The sequence below is a fragment of the Danio aesculapii genome, chromosome 21 (genome assembly GCF_903798145.1).
Source record: "Danio aesculapii chromosome 21, fDanAes4.1, whole genome shotgun sequence".
Lineage (NCBI taxonomy): Eukaryota > Metazoa > Chordata > Actinopteri > Cypriniformes > Danionidae > Danio > Danio aesculapii.
This window is the reverse complement of record NC_079455.1, coordinates 36022583-36045517: the sequence shown is the minus strand read 5'-3', so window position 1 is coordinate 36045517 and position 22935 is coordinate 36022583. Positions and strand designations below refer to the sequence as shown.

The following is a 22935-nucleotide window of genomic DNA, read 5'->3' as shown; positions in this document are numbered from 1 at the left end:
TGGTAGCTCACCTGGTAGGTTGCAGCACTTGCGATGGGAACGTTTCAAGTAGTCCAATTAATACTCACTCAGCTTCGGCTTCTTCCCTTCTTTATAGCAGACTGGCTTTTGGTAGATACGTCGACTCTGAAATCAGCTCCGTTTGTGAGTTGTATGTAGAGACAGAGGCTTGATTACTAGCAAATTTTCTAAATTTTCAGTCTCAAATACCACAGATTTTCTAGCGGCGCCACGCACCTAGGGTTGCCAGATCAAAAAGGGTTGCCAAACCTTTTATCAGTTGATATGCTGCTGGTATACTCATCATGGTAATGTTTATCATCAGTCTTGGGTAAAGTAACATTATGAAGTCTAAAAACTTTAAAATGGCAAGCAAAAACAACAGGCTTTCACATTTTCTTTAAAATATAAATAATACATTTAGATTTGGTTAAACAGTGACTTAAGATTGTAATATAACATTTTAAAATTAACTTTACCTAACTCTCCTCATCATGCATTACACTTTTATGCGTTATAGTCAAATGTAAAGTTATTACCTATCTGCTTGTTCAGTCGTGACTTATGAAATAGTTTTTCCGGGTCCAAGCCGCTACTCATTTGAATTGAGAAAATATTTGTTTGTTCTTTTTTTTTGGTCATATCACACATTAAATTGAATTTTATTAAAAAAATCAGTGTACACATCGGTCTCTGGATTTGCTGCATCACAGACACCAATATTTTAACAATTTATAAAAAATTAATCACTCTCTGGCCATTGGATTTTACATATGGACATATATATTGTAATCGTGATTATTGAACGCATTACATCACTTTGTAAACGTTTATTATTACCATTTAATGAGTCTCTCCATACAGTTTGATATAGTGCTTGGACCCGGAAGCCGCTTTGCATGACGTCACACTCTAATAAGAAATTAGATAAGCATTGCAAATGAAAAATGTTTTACCTTAAAACACAGTTTTCACATCTCCCCAATACATTTTGTACATCTTCATACAACTGGAAAAACTACATGATCCAAGTTATTTATAAATGGTTTATCATCCTATTTTGTCTGCGCACAGGTGTCAATCTGCAATTAACCTGCTTTAAAATCCCAGAATTGTTCAAATAACCCAACTGTTAAAAAAAAAAACACATGCCCAGAACACGTTCAGATTAAACTAAAACAAATAGCTTTTTGTGCACTTTGCTGTTCATTCCACTTTGACAGTTACAAAGAGAGCAAGAAGCTAGCACGTATTTCCAATGAGCAAATTTTTTATGAAATAACCAACAACACACATATTATTATTTAACGTTTAAGTTCTTCACCTGTAAAGTGAACTTCCAGAATATTCAAGTTCTGTAGACTGTCTACAGCTGTCAACTAGGCTATCGGCTATAGCATGAAACTGGACACAATAATAGATGCAAATATATACACGATCATACATCAAAGTTGAAAAATCTGGGATGACCATCTAGTAGTAGGACTATAATCCTCTTAAATACCACTGGTTGTTTTTCTAATCTCACACATTGGCCCCAAAATATTTGCTTAATGTCTGAACGTTATTTGTATTGCATGATTAAATATGAAACTAAATATTTTAAATGACACCATTTATTTTATTGTTGCTAAATATTTTAATTCATCTATCATGGTTGTAGTTTGTCCAATGGGGGTATTTGTTAAAGTCAAATAAAAGCATCAACTGTTTAAATGTTTATTAAAAGGCAACATGAAAACCCACACAGCCAAGTCTGTATACTGTCTTCTTTTACACAATGGTCCACACAGATCACGAAGAATAAATTAGTTCCAGCCCATAGTAAAAGTGGGAACTACTTGTACTTTCTCTTCTTCAAGAGTGAATCTCTTAGTGCGATCTGAGGGAGACAAATCATGATGAGTAAAAACAACCAATCTATATGGGGCACACACAGATTTATTTTCACACTCACCTGTTTCTCTCTGAAGGAGCGTTTGCCTTTAGTTCTCACATTCTGACTGTGTCTCATCATCATGAAGTTCTTCTTCCGTTTCTTCTCCTTGTTACTGGTGCTGGCATACGGGTTTAGTTTACCTCTCTTTTTGGTAAACTCCTTCCTGTCAGTCCGTCCAGCCTGAGAGCAAAAAAATAAAACAACCTTCAATTTTATCCTGATATCGAGATGACTTTTTTCTATATTTCATAATACATAAAAGTATTCCATTTTAAAATTCTAAGCGAGTAATGTGCATAGTCAAATGTTGCTATTAAAAACTACTTTAATACATTTTAAAATGTACTTTATTCCAGTGATGCAAGCGGAATTTCACATCATCTTTAAAAAAATTGTAATGTACTGTTTTGATATTGTTTGAAAAAAATTAATTTACTAATATAACAGTTAAAAATGAAAAAGTTCATATATTTGTGGAAAACAATGTTTAAGACTATTGACGACTTAGATGCTAACCAGACGACTATTGACGACTTGGATGCTAACTAATGGAAATCATTTGTATTTGCTTATGAAAAAATCCATCCTTGCTGATTAATTTTTTTTTTCTAAAAATACTACCAACACTAAACTTTTAAATCAGTTTATATAGTCATATATAGAGAGAGCTATGGAAAAGGTCATGTCAGTTATTTGGACTTCTTTCTTTGGACTTTCAATATAGTTACATGTCTGAGTAAAACTATTATTCTTTATACAACTGATGCAACAATTTAAAATAAAAATGGTTTTCATGTTACAGCATTTTGTATAAAATGAAAAGTTGTCAAAATAACAAAACGTTTTCAGATATTTTATATTCATTTTAGAGATCTAGAGGTAAACTATCTTTTGAAACTTTCAGTACGGCAATTAATATCACATAAAATGGTATTCAAACTCATACTGCTAACATTTACCACTGAATAGCATAATATCACTGAAGCACATAATCAGCACCTGAGGTATATACTCCTTTTAGACAATACAATACCAGTGTTAACTTGATGTTTGTTGAAATAATATCAATCAAATAAAAGAAATCCATGTATATATGAGATTTCTATCCATCTATCTACAGTGCTCAGCATAATAGAGTACACCCCATTTTGAAAATGAATATTTTGATCCATTTCTCAGTGAATATAGGGAATATATTTTGGTGCATTTAAACAAAACAGATTTATTAAACAGATATATTTATTAAAATAATATTTTAGCCATCAAACATATTCAGAAATTGAAAGATAATACAATTAAATTCAAGCAAAATATTGCAAAAAAAAAGTTACAATCTACAAAATTTCAACTAAATTTTTCAATTTTTTGCGTCTCTTGATTTTTCCTCTCTTAAATTTGCATTTAATATTTTTCTGTAACATATAACATATAACTGGCAGTACTACTTTTTGGACCACTATCGCAAGTTATTTTGTTAGATAAGCTACAGGTTTGGCTTCAGTACTGACTAATCTAATGTATATGCACAAATATAATATTGTAGCTTCCTAAAGATATGAATTTAAAAGAGAGATTTGCGAGAGGTGTGCTTATATATGCACCATCTATCTATCAAAATGAACAAAGAAAAAGAAATGTTATATTTGCATATTTTATTCACACTTACCATGGCAGTTGCCAGTCGTGTTTCTTTATCAGATTTGGGCTTCTTGTGAAGACGCTCAATATCTCTTAGACTGAGTAACTCTCCTCTGAACAAAAAAAAACAAACAAAGACACATTACTTTATAGATCTTATTGTTCTCAGTTTTCAGATTATTGCCATACATCTCCAAAAACAGTTTGAGTAAAGCACCATCATTCCGCAAACCCAACTCACCGCTCTTCTTCATCGCTTTCCACATTCTTCCTCTTCTGACCCTTCCCGGGTGCATTGCCCACCTCTTTTGCCATCTGAGCCACGCGGATCTTCTTAAAGTCGTCCTGTGTGAGAAGTCGACTGGTGCTCACCATGGCAGCTTTAGCTTTGCGCTCGTCCTCAGGGATGCTCTGTAATTTCTCAGCCTGAAAAACACAAAATCATAACACAGGATCAAACATATATCATCTCTCATCATTAGTCTCAAATGATGCATTCAATTCCACAAAGTCAGATCCTTTGTTACCTAGCACATGACGCAACACTATTCCAGCAACTTCAAGTGTAGTACCAACTCAGACTAAGGTTGTCACGATTTTGGAATTCGGTACCAACTGGTAGTGAAATTTTTAAATCCATTTCCCACAAACATTTGAGCGCTGTTGAGCACATTCTTAAACACTGCTGATTTGCCATGGTGTTCACATGCTCAACAGAAATGACTGTAATTGGCCGTGAAGGTCATCAGTTCACCAAACTCACAGCTGTTTACTGAATGTAAACACAGATACAGAGACATTGGAGTGTTTTAAAGTCACTTCGATCAGCTGGTTTGTAAGCAGACACGATTGATCCGCTGATGAACCGCGGCTTTAAAACACTCCAGTGTCCCTGTATCTGTGGTTACACGCAGTAAACAGCAGTGAGTTCGGTGACCTGATGACCTTATGGCCAATCACAGTCATTTCTGTTCTTAAACAGTGCTGATTTGCCATTATGTTCACGTGCTCAACAGCGCTCAAATGTTAGCAGGAAATGGACGTTTTTAAAATTTCAGTATAGTTTGGTACCAAATTCCAGTATCATGACAACCCTAACTTAGGCCGTATGCAATTTATAGGCATGCATCCTTTTCTTTTTTGGTTAAGTGACTCAATCCATTAGATTATTTACTATATGAAACCATCATCATTTACAGAAATAATCTTCTTTTAAACCTTTTAATTTACGCCGCTCACAAATAAGACCAAAAATACAAATGTTTCAGCTTGAAGGTCTTTTTTCTGTGCGTTTAATAATTCTTGGATTGAATAGTGAGTGAATTTTTTAAAAATGTGGTTAAAGGCTTTATACAGGGTTTTTACACCATTTCTGAAACCAAATTTAAGCAATTTTCAACAATTTACAGGTCAGTATTGTGGTAAATTACATATTTACAACTGTTGTAAATTACATATTTGCATACATTAATGAACTTCTTCATTACATTACATCAGATCAGATGTCACTTGTTAAAATATCCTATAGTATAGTATTCTAGGGAATTTTATTGATCTTTGCCCCAAATCCATAATTAACATTAAAATACTGTAATTTATTCTTAAATCTCATTTACTTAAGTGTCTTTCATCTAAAATTTTGCAGATTTTTATTTTCATGAACTTCAAACAAATATATACCAATATTGTGTTTAAATAGAAAGCCGTTTACTATGATAAATTATTAACAAAACAGCTCTACTGCATTTTCAAGCCATTTCAACCACTTTTCAAAACTTGAAGACACTACATTAAAATTCAAGCATTTTCCACATCTGTACGATCCCTGTTCATATATATCCATGTGATGAATCACATCAGTAAATGATAAAATCCTCACCACTTCTGCCTGATCTTCATCAGAAGAGTGGTGCACATTCACCCATTCTCCATCTTCATCATCATCACTCATGCTGGCGCTCTCCCACCCATCTATGAGGAAGAGGACATCAGTCAAATGGCTTACTGGCAGATATGAGCTAATGCTAATAAACTAATCCAGCTTATGTACCTTCATCTTCCTCATCATCTGCTTTCTCTGCTTCCAGCACTTCAGCTCCAGGAATGTAGTCTTTAGCCTCCAGTTCACCGTATTTGTGGATTTTAGCCTCTTTAGAGGATTCTGTGGGTCTTCCCTGGAAACAAAATAAATGCAAATGAATGTTTTTTGAGTTTATTTTTAAAGAAGTTTATTTTACTCATCAAGGATGTATTTCAGCTAAATAGTCAAATTTAATAATAGTAAAAAGCCAAAAATGTCAATAAATTTGTAAATAAAAATCAAAGTTGAATTTGCAGTATCATTACTCCAGCCTTCAATGATGCTTAGGTCTATCTGGTCTTGGGAAAAAAAAAAGTGCATTTTTTCTGTTTGTTTTCTGCCGATTTCATTTTTTGTTTTTCAAAATATACCATAAAAAAAGATAAATGGCTCATATTTTATGAATTTTAAAATGAAAATCAAATAAAGGCTCGTTTTTCAATATCCATTTCTAAAAGGAAAATCCAATGACCAAAATAAAGACCAGCCTATTATGCTGATTAGATGCTTAGACATATCAACATATAACATCTCATAACTTTCAAAACAGTCAAGCAACATATTTTTTTGGAAATCATGATAAATGTAAAGATTCTTTGACGGACAAAATTTAAAAGAACAGAATTTATCTGAAACAATTATTTGTAAAAGCATAAATGTCTACACTCACTTTTGATCTAAAAATGACTTAACTAGGACAGGATTTTAAAAATCTAAAAAATAAGTGTACAGTTTAAACGATTAACTGAACTCCTTAATTTTTATTTGTATACATATGTTATTAATATTACTATTATTTATCTTTTCACTGTTAGAAAGTGTCTATTGCTTCTGTGTCTATTTTCTATGGCTAAGTGTCTATTGTAAGTGTTTAGTGTTTCTCTTTTCATTTTTGCATTGTTTATTTTATTATTATTATAACTTCTCTCCAAAGAGCTGTAATTTCAGACTTAAGTAATTTACAACTAGAAAACTATTGTATCTTTTATTCTGGGTAAGGGCTGTGGGGTTTGTGAACGTGTATACTTTGAATCAATAAAAATTAATTAATTAAAAAATATATAGACATTATAAAGACTGAATAGATTTTGAGATTGATGTGATCAATTTTAATTTGATAGAATTCTGCAAACACTTCTCACCCTGTCTTTTCTGGTTAGCATCTGTGGATTGAGATCTCTGAAGAGCTGAATAAGACCCCTAGCGGACATCACAACATCTGGAAGATGAAGAAACAACAAGTCAAAAAATACATTCAACAGTCTACTATAAAAAGTTGCATCTGATATAAAGATTATGATAAATAGTGATCCACTGCATACTTTTATCTTTGTGGGATTTGTACTGTGTGAGATCCTGAAGCAGATCTTCTGACATAGAAAGAGGACAACGGGCAACCACTTCCTTTATGGCGTTGATTCTGAGATAATAGTGAAGGGAAAAAAAGGTTTAGATGCATATTATACTTTGAATTAGACATTAAAACCTTATTGTATGTTACTTATATTTGCATAGCACTTACCCAACTGTCATGACCTCCCCTGAATTTCTGTCTGTAACAAAGTTATTGGCGATGGTCATGATGACTGGCTCAAGAATCTGTAAATGTAACAATAAAAAAGTTAGCATACTCATTTTGGAGATATTCGGAGGCTGCAGTTACTTGACCAAAAATATAATAGACAGAGTAATATTCTTAAATATCTTAAATTTGAAATAAACGTTTCTATTTGATTGTGAGTCCATAATCTGATTTGGTGCTCAAAGATTTCTACTCATAAGTGCAGAAAATGGCTGTAAAGCTTAATATTTTAGGTTATTTTTTGATTAAAGGTAAAAAAACAGCATTTATTTTAAAAAATTGTTATAAATGTCTTTACTGACACTTTTGAACATTTTAATCTATCCTTGATGAATAAAAGTAAAATGACTTTTATGATTTTACTATAAAGTGTCATTTTAGTATGCATTGCATATGGTCCCCTCAGAATGTGTCTAATGTTTAATATAGCCCATTGATCATTTATTACACCTTTCTGTATTATACTTTTTTGAGAGTAAAAAAATACAATGTTTGTGTCATTGAATGCAAATCAGCTCCTGATCAGTTACTCCGATAATAACAAACGCAACTTCTACATGTGTTTTAAAGCCTTTTTTCATGCTCAAACAGTAATGTTACACAGTAAAAGTGAGTTGATATTGTAAAAAGCATAATAAGACCACTTAAATTATACTTAAAGAGGACCTATTGAGCAAAATGCACCTTTATAAGGGGTTTAAATGCATTTGTGTGGCTACATTGTGAATTTATACAGCACATAATGGTAAAAAAATGTATAAAATTTTATAATCACACTTGATAAAAACAGCCTGCAGAAACACTGATTGACATTCTCCCTTTGTACATGTCATTGGAGGGGGAAAGCCCCGCCCATAAGTGACTCATTAGCATAGACAGCCCTGAGTGAGAAGCTGCCGTCCACCATTAGAGTTGTTGCGCTGTACTTGCTGAAGATAATGTCAGCATCTAAGAAGCATTGCAAATGTGGAGTTTAAGGATCCTTTTGATGAGAGGTCTGGGCACACAATCTAATTTGAATGTAAAGCAACAGTCACCAAAATGGCACATTTTGGATCAAAGCTTAAAAGGGGCGGTTTTAAAGAGTTATAAACAATTATTTCTGGGATATCTTGAACTAAAACTTCTCATACATACTACAGGGACATCACAGACTTATTTTACATCTTGTAAAAAAGGACATAATAGGTCCCCTTTAACTAAGACCAAATCAAGTTTATTTACCTCAGGCGGGACAAGCTGATGGGATGACTGGGCAGCGCACAGCAAAATTTTTGTGACCTCTAAATGGCATAAATAAAACATAACCAACGAATTTTAAACACAGATGAAGACGAATCAATTATACATTATCATTGCAGGTATTCTCTAAAGACAACAGTGTTTACCTCTCTGGTGAGGCTGAAGGAACCGCTGGACAAACGGATAGAAGTTAAAGAGGAAAAGCTGTAAAGAAGGAAACCAAACAAGTTAGAGAAACTAATACAAACATAATGAGTTACAAATGAATAAATGTTCAATCATACACATACCTCATGAATTCCCACAAGTCTAGAGATGAGCTCCATCATCATGATCTTCACCTCGAAACGCTCATTTGAACTCTCCAGCTGCTTCAGGAGCTTCTCTGAAAAATCTGAACAAATGATCATTATTTATGTACAGTTGAAGTCAGAATTATTAGCCCCCCTTTAAATTTTTTTCTTTCTTAAATATTTCCCAGATGATGTTTAACAGAGCAAAGAAATTTTCACAGTATGTCTGATAATATTTTTTCTTCTGGAGAAAGTCTTATGCGTTTCATTTTGGCTAGAATAAAAGCAGTTTTAATAAAAAAAAAAACATTTTAAGGTCAAAATTATTAGCCCCTTTAAGCTATATTTTTTTCAATAGTTTACAGATAAGTTATACAATACCCTAACCTGCCTAGTTGACCTAATGAACCTAGTTAAGCCTTTAAATGTCACTTTAAGCTGTATAGAAGTGTCTTGAAAATTATCTAGTCAAATATTATTTACTGTCATCATGGCAAAGATAAAACAAATCAGTTATTAGAAATGAGTTATTAAAACTATTATGTTTAGAAAAAAATCTCTTTAACAAGAAATTGGGGGAAAAAAATTTAAACAGGGGGGCTAATAATTTAGGGGGGCTAATAATTTTGACTTCAACTGTATATAGAGTATTTCGTTTAAGCTTTTATAGAGAGTAATTCACAGTGACAGTGTATGGATCCATCTTTGTGTGTCATTGTGTTCTTACCTTGGGGATCGTGGATCAAGTGTATGGCAGAGAAATTAAAGACCTCCACTTTTTTCTTCTTTTTATGTTTCTGAGAATTTAAAACGTAAACGGGGAGTTTAGCAACGTAATTAACAATACAGAACATGGAAAGATCAATAAACACCAGTACTAACCTTCAGGACTTTCATTGCTTTCTCCAGTTTCTTCTTATTCTTCGAGGTTTTTTTCCCCGTTGAATATCGCATCATGAGATCTCTGGCTGTTGAGCCCTCGTCCTACAAAGGAAAACATTTAATAAATGTTTACAAATATTTCAGTTACAGAACATTTAAAAAGTTTGGAGTCTGTACATTTTATTTGATTCCAATGCTAAACTAATACTGTTCTCCATCTACACCGTGCAGCCGACAATGAATGATACATGACCATTCACGCTCACTATGTACATAATTTGCTTGCATCCATACTTTCAGTCTACCAGTTTGTGAAATGGTCATATGAGAGAGGCTTGATGAAGGAGGGATGCGCAATAGTCCAATCAGAAAAAGAATTTGGATAGCAGTGCCTCAGTTTTCAAAAGTTTGTGTTTTATTCTATCTATACTGAAACAGAACAACATTGTCTCAAAACAATGAAAATAAAATGTCTTCTGTATTTTCAAAATGCTTAGTTTTCTGGGTCGAATATGCCAAAGTAGCGTGGATGCCAGGTGTAACATAAAACGTAAACATTAAAATATACTAGCATAAATGGCACCTTATTATCAACAAAGCTGGAGTTATTTGATTAAATATTTTAATTTAAAAAAAGATTTTTTTTGCATGATAGATTTTTTAATTCAATACCATGATGCAAAACTGAATTTTCAGCAATTATTACCTCAGTCTTTAGTATCATGTGGCTTTTAATAACTCATATAATATGCTCATTTGCTGCATCAAACCTTATTAAGGTTCATTATAAGCGCTAATAATGAATAACAGTAATTATATAAACATGAGCGTTCAAACTATTATTGAACAGCACTTGTTTGAAATTGTAAAAAAAAATAGCTCTTCATATAAGTATCATAAAGTATAATCTACACATATTGTACCTCAGATTCTGAATCATCGTCTTTCTTTTCATCTTCATCTTTTCCCAGGAAGAACTTCAGTCCAGCTACAAGAATCTGAACGGAGATGAGATTTGATAAAGCATGTTAGAAAAAGATCTTTTGCCCTTGAAAAACTGATTAGTGAACAAAGATGTAATATAGTGTAATATCTAATTGAAATTCTAACTGATACAATATAAGAGTAAAAGTTTAATTAACAAACTTCATTAAAAGACAAATGGCAAAAAGTCCAACCTTTGTGACTTTGGAGAAACACGCTGTGGTGATGACGTTCACAGTTTTAGCATCATTCCTGATTGTTGATGTGAAAATAGAAAACAGTGAGGCAGAACATAAATAAAAAGTATATTGTAGTTGTTACTGCTAAAGGACTCACCAGATGTTTCTTCTGTAAAGCTCAACCATCACATCTAGAGAGATTTTGGCAGCAATAGGGTTTGAATCCCTCAGCATGGTATACATGAAGTTCTGCAAAGTCTGAGGGCAAACACAAAAGTGAGTCAGTTTCATAAAGAACATGTCAGTGTCATATTTAAGCCCAAAATCAAACCAAAACAATGCATGAATAATGTCAGTTTGGGGTAAATTGTTCCTAAAATGCATTTTCCCACCCAAAGCAATGTCAAAAGAACACTTTCACCTAGAGTTAAATAATAATCTTTGAATTAGCATTTTTAGCTTTTGAGTTAGCATTTCACTCAAATAAAACAAGGGTTTTGATCATTTTCCTTTTTAGCTCAACTCTTCTGTAGTTTCACTACATACTAAGTACAGACAGAAAATTTGTTATTATTTTCTAGGTCAATAGGACTAGGCATTATACTCTCTTTCCGGTGTAATAAACAAGAAACTTTGCTGCTGTATCATGGCTGCAGCAGATGCAATGATATTATGTAGTGCTGTTACCTAGCTGGGGACTATTTTCAGGCGCTACGTAATATAATTTCGCCTGCTGTAGCCATGGTACAGCAGCAACGTTTCTTGATTAGTGCACCAGAATTGAATTTTTTGAGTGATATGCTAATGGTCTAATGCGATGCAATTATTCATGCTAACCTAAAAGTGCTCACACCAGACCTGGAGGTCAGATGAATGGATTCAAAAATAGTAAACATCAAAAAAGAACATGTTAGCATCATATTTCAGCCCAAAATCAAAGCAAAACCTTAAGCGAATAATCAATTAATGTCAACTTGGTAGGGTATTATATAGTCAAATTGGAGGGTAAATTGTTCTTGAAATGCGGCACAAACCAATGTTAAAAAGGTACACTTTTACCTTGAGGTAAATGGAGAGTTTTAGAATTTTGATTAAGCATATTTAGCTTAGCATCAACCATTGAATCGGACCATTAGCATCTCTCAAAAACAAAACAAAGGTTTTGATCTGGACTCTTCTGTAGTTCCATCATGTACTATGACAGATGGAAAATAAAAGTTGCTACTTTCAAGGTCAATATGGCTATGCATTGTACTCTCACTCCAGTTTAATAAACAAGAGACTTTGCTGCTGTTTCATGGCTGTAGCGGGCACAATGATATGTAGCGCTGCTACCTAGTTATGTAGCTGTAGACTATTTTAAGGCATATAATTTCACCTGCTGCATCTGTGGTACCGCAGCAAAATTCCTTGATTATTGTGCCAGAACTAAAATTGAGTGATATGCTAATGGTCTAATCCGATTCAATTTTTTATGCTAAGCTATTCTAAAAGTGCTCATGCTGGAAATCAGAGGTAAATGGAGAATTTTCGAATTTTGATTAAGCATATTTAGCTTAGCATTTAATCGGACTATTAGCATCTCTCAAAAACTAACAAAACAAAGGTTTTGATCTCGACTCTTCTGTTGTTACATCATGTACAATGACAGATGGAAAATAAAAAGTTGCTACTTTTTAGGTCAATATGGCACAAGGCACTATACTCTTATTCCGGCATAATAATCAATGAACTTTGCTAGATCAGTTGTTAGTCATTAATGACTAAATGTATCTAAATAGTACTGTTTAGTACTAGTGCTGTTACGTAGCTGGGAACTATTTCCAGGTGCTGCATATTGTAATATGGCCTGCTGCAGTCATGGTACAGCAGCAAACTTACTGAATTATTACGCCACAATTAAAACATTTTTGATATGCTAATGGTCTAATCCGATTCAATTATTTATGCTAAGCTAAAAGTGCTCCTGCCAGGCCCAGAGAACAGCTGAATGGATTAAAAACTGATAAAACTCAACTGTGACTTTTACCATTCGAAAACTCTAGTTGACCTGTGAAATGAGATTGTTTTCAAAATAAGTGGAGTGCTCCTTTAAGAGTCTGAAGTTCTTTAATTGTGTTACTTGATAAAAACAAATGAATGCACTCAAGTCTTACCGTGTTCATTTTGTTGTTTTTGTGCTTTGCGTTGATATTTTTGATATCCGTCACAATATGGGTATATAAAGTCTGAGGAGACAGAAGACATTTCTCTTATCAGCAAACTCTGCAATCCTTTATTATGTCAAAATAGAAAAAAAATACATTTAAAAACATCAACCTTTCGCAGAAGTTTGTCATGACAGCGCAGCAGCTCGAAAAACAGCCCCAGGAGACTGGTGGGACTGATCAGATCTTTGTTCCTCAACATGATCAGCGCTTTGCAAAACGTCTGAAAAAGATTATGCCACAGTTATGATTTAGAAAACACATCTTCAAAAGCTAAAATGCCTCTATTGTCATTGCTATTTTAGACATCTTCTACAATTGGTTTACATCTATACAAATTAATGCAATATAAATACATGTATATATTTGAGAAAATGTTTGTTTATACTAATATATTAAATATTTATGTATGAAAAAATTTTGTAAAAAATATTTATTTTTTTATTTTTATTTACACCTAGATTAAATGTAAATATTTTTGTTTTGTTTTTTGCATTTCATATACACACTATTTTCACACCGTGAGTGCACAAACATTATGTAAATACAAACTTTTAGTTTGGAATTGGTTAATCGTGAGTAATAATTTGACAGCACTACACAACATATAAGGCAGCTTCAGTTGCTTCAAGAATCTGGTCACTCTAAACCCCAATTTAACAACTGTTTTAACCTTATTTATAGAGTATTTTGTACTTTGGAATTTTGCATGCTACATTAAAGGTAATCTTAAAACACACACACTCACATAGAAACAGAATATTAACAATTCAAGATTAAGTCCAAGCAGCCCCATTAAGATAATAATAATATCATAGGTTCAGTCAAAACAACAAATGTCATTGTACCATTCTGAGATCGGACTCCAGCACTGTGTGATAATTTAAAAGCAGATCCGTCAGCTGCTGGGGGAAATCTGACAGCTCTTCTAAATAACAGTGTCCAACCTGGAGGAAAATCATCAGTCAATAACAGAACAGTCTAAACCATAACACACCTAATATGATTCATTACATAAAAAGCATATACATATGTACGTATAGATTGAGGTCAAATTTAGACTCTCCTTAATTATATTATTTCAGAAAAGTATTCTTTGCAAATGCTAACTAGTAAAATCATATTAGCAGCCAAGGACTATCAGAGTACAATATTGCTTACAGTCAAATAAATAGTGCTAATGTAGTTTTTCAAGTCATACTTAGACGTGATTTCCGACCAATATATTGAAAGTACCATGGTAAACAATATAGGGAGAGTGTCACAAGTTGTCACTGAACGAATGTGCGATTATAAAACCAACTTCACCTCAATTATATATAGATACACACACACACTCTCTCTCTCTCTCTCTATATATATATATATATATATACCTGAGCCAGAAACATGACGAGTTCGGACAGGTCTTTGTTGGCTTTATCCGGCTGGTGTTTAAAGATCTCCACATTTGACTGATAGTGACGATACTGCTGCAAAAACTGCAACGACAACATATTAACAACGTTTAACATAACCTTCAGTTCAACATTTAGTCGTAATACTAACTTTGTTACGTGAAAATCAGCTGATGTCTGAAATACAGATCTCATTACAAATGCGTTATTCGTAATAATAGAAGTTATAAGTCGTCTCAGAAATTAAACTGAAAAACAAGTACACATATGCTAATGATTATGCTACTAATGAACACACTTGTACCGTTAGGTTAGATTTAATACACACACGAACATCTTGGGAAAACATTTATTTGTTTTGCTTTACAAGTTCAACAGCGAGTTATTTACCTCCTCTGTGTATGACTTCGGGTCCCTCTTGATCAGATTTTGCAACTGCGGGAGGTTCGTCGGTAACTTGTTATTGTGACGACCCGACATTTTTGTTTTTTTTCTAACGCCAAGAGTCAGAAAAGAAGGTTTATTTTGACGGCTTCGATAACTTCAGCACCAGCGTGGCTCATAAGCAGGTCGCCATGTTGCCAGAAAACTACGGAAAGCGTGAAAGGACAGTCAGTACTCCAAAGCATAGATATGTACACGTAGATGGCACGTTCGTCCGCCATCTTGGAACGGTCACTCCCGGTTGCTAGTCTGAATGAGGCATAAATCTTTACTGATTTGACTGCTGGACTGATCCATGATTGAAGGTAGGGGACACATTTGCTCAGATGTAATAATTACGTTAAAATGTAAAATTTTAGATCTTCACTGTACAAAATATGATAAAAAAACAATGATATATATATATATAATTTATAATATTATTTATACTTCCAAGTATTTATTCGGGGGCTGTCAGATTTCCTGGGGCCCTAAGCAGCCGCTTACCTTGCTTATTGGTTAAATCCTGTTATTTCCTTACTGTGACTTACACATTCTTCAAAATATCTTATTGCGTTCACCACATGAAACAAATATCTGGTTTTGAAACACTTTAACTAGGTTTTTAATCTCCATATAATTGTTGGTGTATGTGTGTGTCGGCTATTTGCAGTTTTGACCGTTTCAATATGGTGTGCAGCACAGAAACCGCTAATGAGGCATCTATGTGTATTTAGCTCTATTCTCAAACGTTTTCAGTGCGCTGCAGCACCCGGTGGACGTCGTTGTCACTGCATGACAACCATTATACTGTATATAATTTATTTCTTTTTTTTTTTCCTTAAGGATAAACATTTTTCAAAGTTTGTTAATCCAAAATCAAAAAAATTCCCCCCTACATTTAGTAATTTGGTCATTTAGCCTTGATTAAACTTTATTTTCTATCTGCATTTCTCTAATAACAGTGACCAGGCTAACTTAAACATGTAACAATTCACATTATTTTAATTCATTAAATTAATTAACTTATAATTCATTTATTATACATTTTTTATTCATTAACATTGACCAATGATCAACAATGGGAGAAAGTAAAGTAGGAAAGTAGGAAAATACATAGTGTAACATCAGTGATCAGTATAACTTGCTTAGTACCCAATGATAAATATTAGATGAATTAAATGATTATTAATTTCAAACATTGATATTGACTGATATTATAGTTTTCAAAATATCTGTTATACGTCTGCAAAAAAAAAAAAAAATTAATGGAAGCAATGAAAACAAATACAAAAACAATCTTTGCCTGTAATAACACATTTAAAGATGATTAACGTTTATTTCATGAAACCTGAATGTATCCAAACATCACAGTTTAGCAAAAACGGGCAACAAACAATGATCAGACGACATTTTAAAGGCTTTATATTCTTTTATTTACAAATTGCAAAATTGTCCAGTATGTAACAGCTTTTAAAACGTATATCGACAGATTTCATAAGATAAATATCACACTAAAATATAACACTTTGAATTTCTTGGATCACCCCTGGCGCTCGGTGATTTCTAAAAGATTTACAAAGCAAATACTGTCTCGTATTCTGTCAAGGCAACATTTCCAGCATCATTTCATATCAAATACATCTACAAGAATCATTCTGTACCACAAAAAAAGAAGAATTAATTTCCTTTTCTTATTTGATCCATAATCATTAAGGAATATATAAAAACTGTTTTGTTTTGTATACCAAAAACAAAAAGAAAAGATAAATTATAAAATAAATGGTCTCAAAGTAGTAGCAGCCAATGGTCAAGAATGTAAGCGATAAGAAAACACAAAAAATAAAAATCTGCAACAACTGTACACGTCACTGACGTCTGAAACATCTTAAGACTTTTGTTTTGTTTGTTTAGTTTTGTTCTGAGATAATAAAAGTGTTGATGGCTGAAGGTGCATTGAGCTGTTATCCTGACAGCTCCTCTTCCGCCTGGAGGCAGCGCAGCACATACAGAATCACCTGATAGCAGAATATGTACTGTTCCTGAGGAAAAACAAAATGAAAAACGTTTACATAAAAAAAAACAGCAGCGTGGACCATATAATGTCAATGCATGAATAATGATGGATTGATTACCTCTGTTTGTACCATGCCCTGCCTCTGGAGTCTCATGGTGCGCACAATATCTGATATGTCAAACTAATGGAAAGAAATATCAAGAACACAATTTTAACATAATAAAAAAAGATGCCTCATTGAAATGAATACTACTTCAGAAAAAAACTCAATAGTAAATATACAGTTGAAGTCAGAATTATTAGCCCCCCTTTGAATTTATTCTTTTTAAAAAAATTCCCAAACGATGTTTAACAGAGCAAGGAAATTTTCACAGTATGTCTGATAATATTTCTTCTTCTGGAGAAAGTTTTATTTGTTTTATTTCAGCTAAAATAAAAGCAGTTTAAAAATTTTAAAAAACAATTTAAATGTCAAACTTATTAGCCCCTTTAAGCTATATATTTTTTCGACTGTCTACAGAACAAACCATCATAATACAATTACTTGCCTAATTACCCTAACCTGCCTAGTTAACCTAATTAACCTAGTTAAGCCTTTAAAAGTCACTTTAAGCTGTATAGAAGTGTCTTGAAAAATATCTAGTCAAATATTATTTACTGTCATCATGGCAAAGATAAAATAAATCAGTTATTAGAAATGAGTTATTAAAACTATTATGATAAGAAATGTGTTGAAAAAAATCTGCTCTCTGTTAAACAGAAAATAGGAAAAAATAAACAGGGCGCTAATAATTCAGGAGGGCTAATAATTCTGACTTCAACTGTATAATGTAATATTGTAATGTAACAATTAATGTAAATAATATAATTATATAATTGTTATAATATTACATTGCAATTATTTGCAATTCATTTATGAAAAATGAATGATATAGTTGCAAAATAATAATATGAAATGCAAAATAATATATTCCTTAATAATAATAATAATAATAACAGGCAACGCAGTAGATAGTGCTGTTGCCTCACAGCAAGACAGTTGCTGGTTCGAGCCTCGGCTGGGTCAGCTGGCATTTCTGTGTAGAGTTTGCATGTTCTCCTCCGGGTGCTCCGGTTTCCCCCACAGTCCAAACACACGCGCTATAGGTGAATTGGGTAGGCTAAATTGTCCGTAGTGTATGTGTGTGAATGAGAGTGTGTGGGTGTTTCCCAGTGATGGGTTGCAACTGGATGGGCATCCACTGTTTAAAACATATGCTGGATAAGTTGGCGGTTCATTCCGCTGTGGCGACCCCAGATTAATAAAGGGACGAAAAGAAAATGAAATGAAATAACAATAATAATAAAAATAATAATAATCTTTTATAATAATGTAAAGGACTAAATGAAAACAACAACAATAATAATAATAATAATAAATAAATATTATGCAATAATGTAACGCGCCTACTATAAATATTAATCATATAATTATATTATTGATATAATAATACGTTGCAATTAAAAATGTAAGATATTAAAAATTTATTTAAAATATGTACAATAATAAAATGGAAGGCAAAATAACATTCCTTTATAATAATAATAATAATTATTATTATTATAATTTATTGTAATGCTTATATAAAAAGAAAACACATTTATAATGACTACTATTAATATTAACTATATAATTATCATAATATTACAATACAATTAAAACGTAAAATATTAAAAATGAATTGATATATTTGCTAAATATCAATCTAATCTAAAATAATATTTCTTTATAATATTTTTTGAATTCTAAAAATATGTACTTTATTATGATAATACAAAATGTTTTATAAATGTGCTAAAATGTGCTAAAATAAAGAAAAACATTAATAACAATAATAAAAGTATGTAAATATAGCTTATTTATACTTGTTTAAATGTAAATGTAACTATTGTATGTTTAAATATAATCTTTCTTTTCCTGATGATGTTAGATGAACACACTCTTATTTTAATGAATATAATAGTTTATTAAAACTGATTTGTTTAAATGCACCAAAATATATGATCTATATTTACACAGAAATACATAGAAATGACATTTTCAAAGGGGCTGTATTCATTTGAAAATGTAATTTCTATGTACCCACACCAACACGGGGAGAACATGCAAACTCCACACAGAAATGCCAACTGACCCAGCCGAGGCTCAAACCAGCGACCTACTTGCTGTGAGGCAAACGTGCTACCCACTGCGCCACCCCTTTTATGGTTCAATAGCAGTCTAATATTCCAGCATTTAACATGAACATGTAAGAATACAAAACAATAATCATTAAGATGATAAATACTGAAATACATTAATAACTGAAAAACGATGACAGTTGTTTATATGTTAGGTGTGACACTTACATCTGCGTCTTTGCTGATTAGTCCAAGGACCACGTCTATGCAAATGAGCGTTCCTGAGCGGCCAATGCCTGCGCTGCAGTGAGTGATGATGGGTCCTGACAGGTGGATGTGCCTCATGTAGGAGATGAATGTGAGGAGCTGCTCTGGTTGAGTGGGTGTGCCGTGATCAGGCCAGCCCGTGTAGTTTAGGTGAGTCACTCGCTGAAGCTCATTCGTCTGAAACACAAATCATTTAGTTTACACAGTAGATAGATAGATAGATAGATAGATAGATAGATAGATAGATAGATAGATAGATAGATAGATAGATAGATAGATAGATAGATAGATAGATAGGTAGATAGGTAGGTAGGTAGGTAGGTAGGTAGGTAGGTAGGTAGGTAGATAGATAGATAGATAGATAGATAGATAGATAGATAGATAGATAGATAGATAGATTTTTCTGATAATAATACGTTTTATTTATTTATTTATTTATCTGTTTGTTTGTTTGTTTGTTTTTACTTGTAAATATTTAATCATGACAATAATATAATTAATTATTAATTAATATTTATTATTATTATTATTGTTGTTGTTGTTGTTATTAATATTATTGTTTATTGTTTTATTATTGTTAATAACAATAATTGAAAAAATTGTATTACATTTTTATTAAAACGTACTTTATTATGATAATACAAAATGCTGCATTACACTTCTTAAAGATGCAAGATAATTAAAAACAAATAATTAAAATGAGAAACTTTCTAAATAATAATAACAACAATAATAATAATAATAGTCTTATTAATATGAATAACAGTTATATTATTACATTATTTTTGTTTATCTTTTCATATTTGCATATCAATTTATTTTTATATCTTATATTTTTAAATGGAATGTAATAGTAATACCATTTTTGTAGTATCAAATTTGAGTAATGATAATAGATTATAATTATTATTATTATTATTAATAATAATATTATTGTTGTTATTATTATTATTATTATTAAAAAGTTACATTATTATATTATATTTGTTTACATTTTTATATTTGCATTATTATTATTTTTATTTTTATTATTATTATTATTATTATTATTATTGTTATTAATATTACTCAAATTTGACAGTACTACAAAACATGTTATTACTATTACATTGCAATTAAAATGTAAGATATTAAAAATAAATTGACATAATTGTAATTTGTTTGTATACATAGATAACATGTAACAAACTAATATATACCTCTATAATCATTTTTAAAAAATAAAATCAAATTTGTATAAATATTTTATTTATTATAACAATACAAGATGCAAAATAAATAAAAAGTATTACATTAAAGTATTATACACATTTTTTAAATAATAATAATATTCAAAATGTTGTATTATACTAATGCAAATATAAAAAAATAAAAAAAACTATAAATGTATTATATTAAATATAATGTATTAATGTAATCTTTATTCATATTAATAATATAATCAACATTATTATTATCCCTCCATTATTATATTATAAATAATATTACTCCAATTTGATACTACAAAAAATAGTATTACAATTCAAAAGTAAGGCTCATTATCATTACTTTTTGTTTTATTTTTTATTACTTAAAATGAAAGAAAAACCAAGTAATATTTCTAATATTGTAATATAATATTAATAAAACAATTTCCTCCAAACAATAACTATTAAAACCATGTATAACAACTTACACCTCCTCCTTTATTTCTTAATAATAATAATAATATTAATCAAAATAATTTATTATACTAATGCAAATATAAAAAGGAAATCAAATATAATGTATTAATGTAATAATTATTCATATTAATAATATAATCAATAATTATTTTTATCCCTCCATTATATTATACATTTATTATTTATAAAACAACTCCCTCCAAACAATATCAATTAAACCATGTTAAACACCTTACACCTCCTCTTCTCTCCTCAAAAAGCAGCATGCATTCATAAAAACTCTCTCTCTCTCACCTGGACGTCTTTCAGCTCAAGAAGTCTGATGACGAAGTTGTCCAGATGCTGATCTTTGACCAGCGTGACCTGCAGCCTGTCGTCCACCATCTGCGGGGAGCGCGGAGTATCAGGCCAGTATCGCTGGCATTTGACCTTTCCTCCCTCCACCTCCTGCGTCATCATGGCGATCACGTTAGACTTCTGCTCCCACACCATCTGCCAGAAGTCCCCCAGCGTGGTGGGCAGCGGGCCCTGACACGCGATGTACATGAAGCTCTCGTCCTTCACTGCCATCTTGATGAAGTTTGCGTTGATGTAGCCGCCGTCGTTTCCCAGGAGGACTCTGGTGGTGTCGACTGTTGGAAATGAGGAGAGAGTTTAGTGGGAATAAATAATGAAGATGTTTGTGATGTTATCGCTGCTTGTGTTTACGCACAGGGGACGATGTTCTTGTAGCGGTTTTTCTTCTTGTTTTCTTTGGTTTGGCCGATCAGGCATTCGTCCAAGGGCCGCAGGTTTTGTAGGTTCTGAGAGAGGAAATAATATGCAATATGAGGTTTTTGTTGTAATTTCAACATCATTTCTTTTCATTTCCATATTTGCATTTAAGATAAAAATCTATAATAATAAAAATAAACTATTTACAGGCATTCAATTGTATGTCACTTTACACACACACACATCACTTTACGCACACACGTCACTTTACACGCACGCACGCACGCACGCACAGACAGACAGACAGACAGACAGACAGACCGACACAGACACACAGTTGAAGTCAGAATTATTAGCCCCCCTTTGAATTATTTGTTCTTTTTTAAATATTTCCAAAATTATGTTTAACAGAGCAAGGAAATTTTCACAGTATGTCTGATAATATTTTATCTCCTGGAGAAAGTCTTATTTGTTTTATTTCGGCTAGAATAAAAGCAGTTTAACATTTTTTAAAAACCAATTTAAGGTCAAACTTATTAGCCCCTTTAAGCTATATATTTTTTTGATAGTCTACAGAACAAACCATCATTATACAATAACTTGCCTAATTACCCACACCTGCCTAGTTAACCTCATTAACCTAGTTAAGCCTTTAAATGTCACTTTAAGTTGTATAGAAGTGTCTTGAAAAATATCTAGTCAAATATTATTTACTGTCATCATGGTAAAGATAAAATAAATCAGTTATTAGAAATGAGTTATTTATATATATATATATATATATATATATATATATATATATATATATATATATATATATATATATATATATATAATATCATTATATACATAATAACATTTACAGTGATAGTAATATTTAAAAAATGTATTTAAAAAGTCTTGCAATAATAAAATGCATTTTAAAACACTTTTTTTTTATTTCAATAATTACAACAAACTGCAACGGCAATACTGAATTTTCAGGTTTCCAAAAAAATATTGTTTATTATCGATATTAAAAACAGTTTTGCTGCTTAACATTGTAGTAGAAATAATATTTGATTTATTGTTTTTGTTTCGTATGTTTGGTTCCATTTCACAAGCGATCTACAGCAAAACCAACAGCATTACGAAATCTACTGTAATATTTACACTTTCAATATTACTTTATTTTAAAATTTTTTAAATAAAATATAATTTTGTCTCACATTTAACATACACAAATAAAAGAACAATAATAAGAAAACATTTATTTGTATTAAAGCTT

General features: G+C 31.7%; 2 protein-coding genes across 6 annotated transcripts in view; both read right to left on the bottom strand.

The window, feature by feature from the left end:
- Positions 1 to 1636: 1636 nt before the first annotated feature.
- Positions 1637 to 15020, bottom strand: sdad1 (SDA1 domain containing 1). Its single transcript, XM_056446967.1, has 22 exons — positions 14814 to 15020; positions 14403 to 14507; positions 13875 to 13973; positions 13139 to 13249; positions 12976 to 13047; positions 10977 to 11077; positions 10835 to 10892; positions 10580 to 10654; positions 9657 to 9758; positions 9502 to 9571; positions 8772 to 8875; positions 8628 to 8685; positions 8464 to 8522; positions 7180 to 7256; positions 6980 to 7077; positions 6800 to 6876; positions 5628 to 5751; positions 5457 to 5548; positions 3819 to 4003; positions 3606 to 3690; positions 1958 to 2119; positions 1637 to 1882 (listed from the first exon to the last, which is right to left on the bottom strand). The coding sequence occupies exons 1-22, from the start codon at positions 14901 to 14903 to the stop codon at positions 1838 to 1840; spliced, it is 2049 nt and encodes a 682-aa protein (XP_056302942.1). The 5' UTR covers positions 14904 to 15020; the 3' UTR covers positions 1637 to 1837.
- A 1238-nt stretch (positions 15021 to 16258) lies between these two features.
- ptpn13 (protein tyrosine phosphatase non-receptor type 13) overlaps positions 16259 to 22935 on the bottom strand; it is a 166028-nt gene continuing 159351 nt past the window's right edge. For all 5 annotated transcript variants that reach the window (XM_056446110.1, XM_056446111.1, XM_056446113.1 and 2 more), the window contains 5 exons: positions 21667 to 21757; positions 21249 to 21586; positions 19252 to 19467; positions 16982 to 17044; positions 16259 to 16888 (listed from right to left, as the gene is read on the bottom strand). In XM_056446110.1, the coding sequence (XP_056302085.1) occupies positions 16811 to 16888; positions 16982 to 17044; positions 19252 to 19467; positions 21249 to 21586; positions 21667 to 21757 (786 nt within the window). In that variant the 3' untranslated portion in view covers positions 16259 to 16810. The remainder of the gene's footprint in view (positions 16889 to 16981; positions 17045 to 19251; positions 19468 to 21248; positions 21587 to 21666; positions 21758 to 22935) is intronic.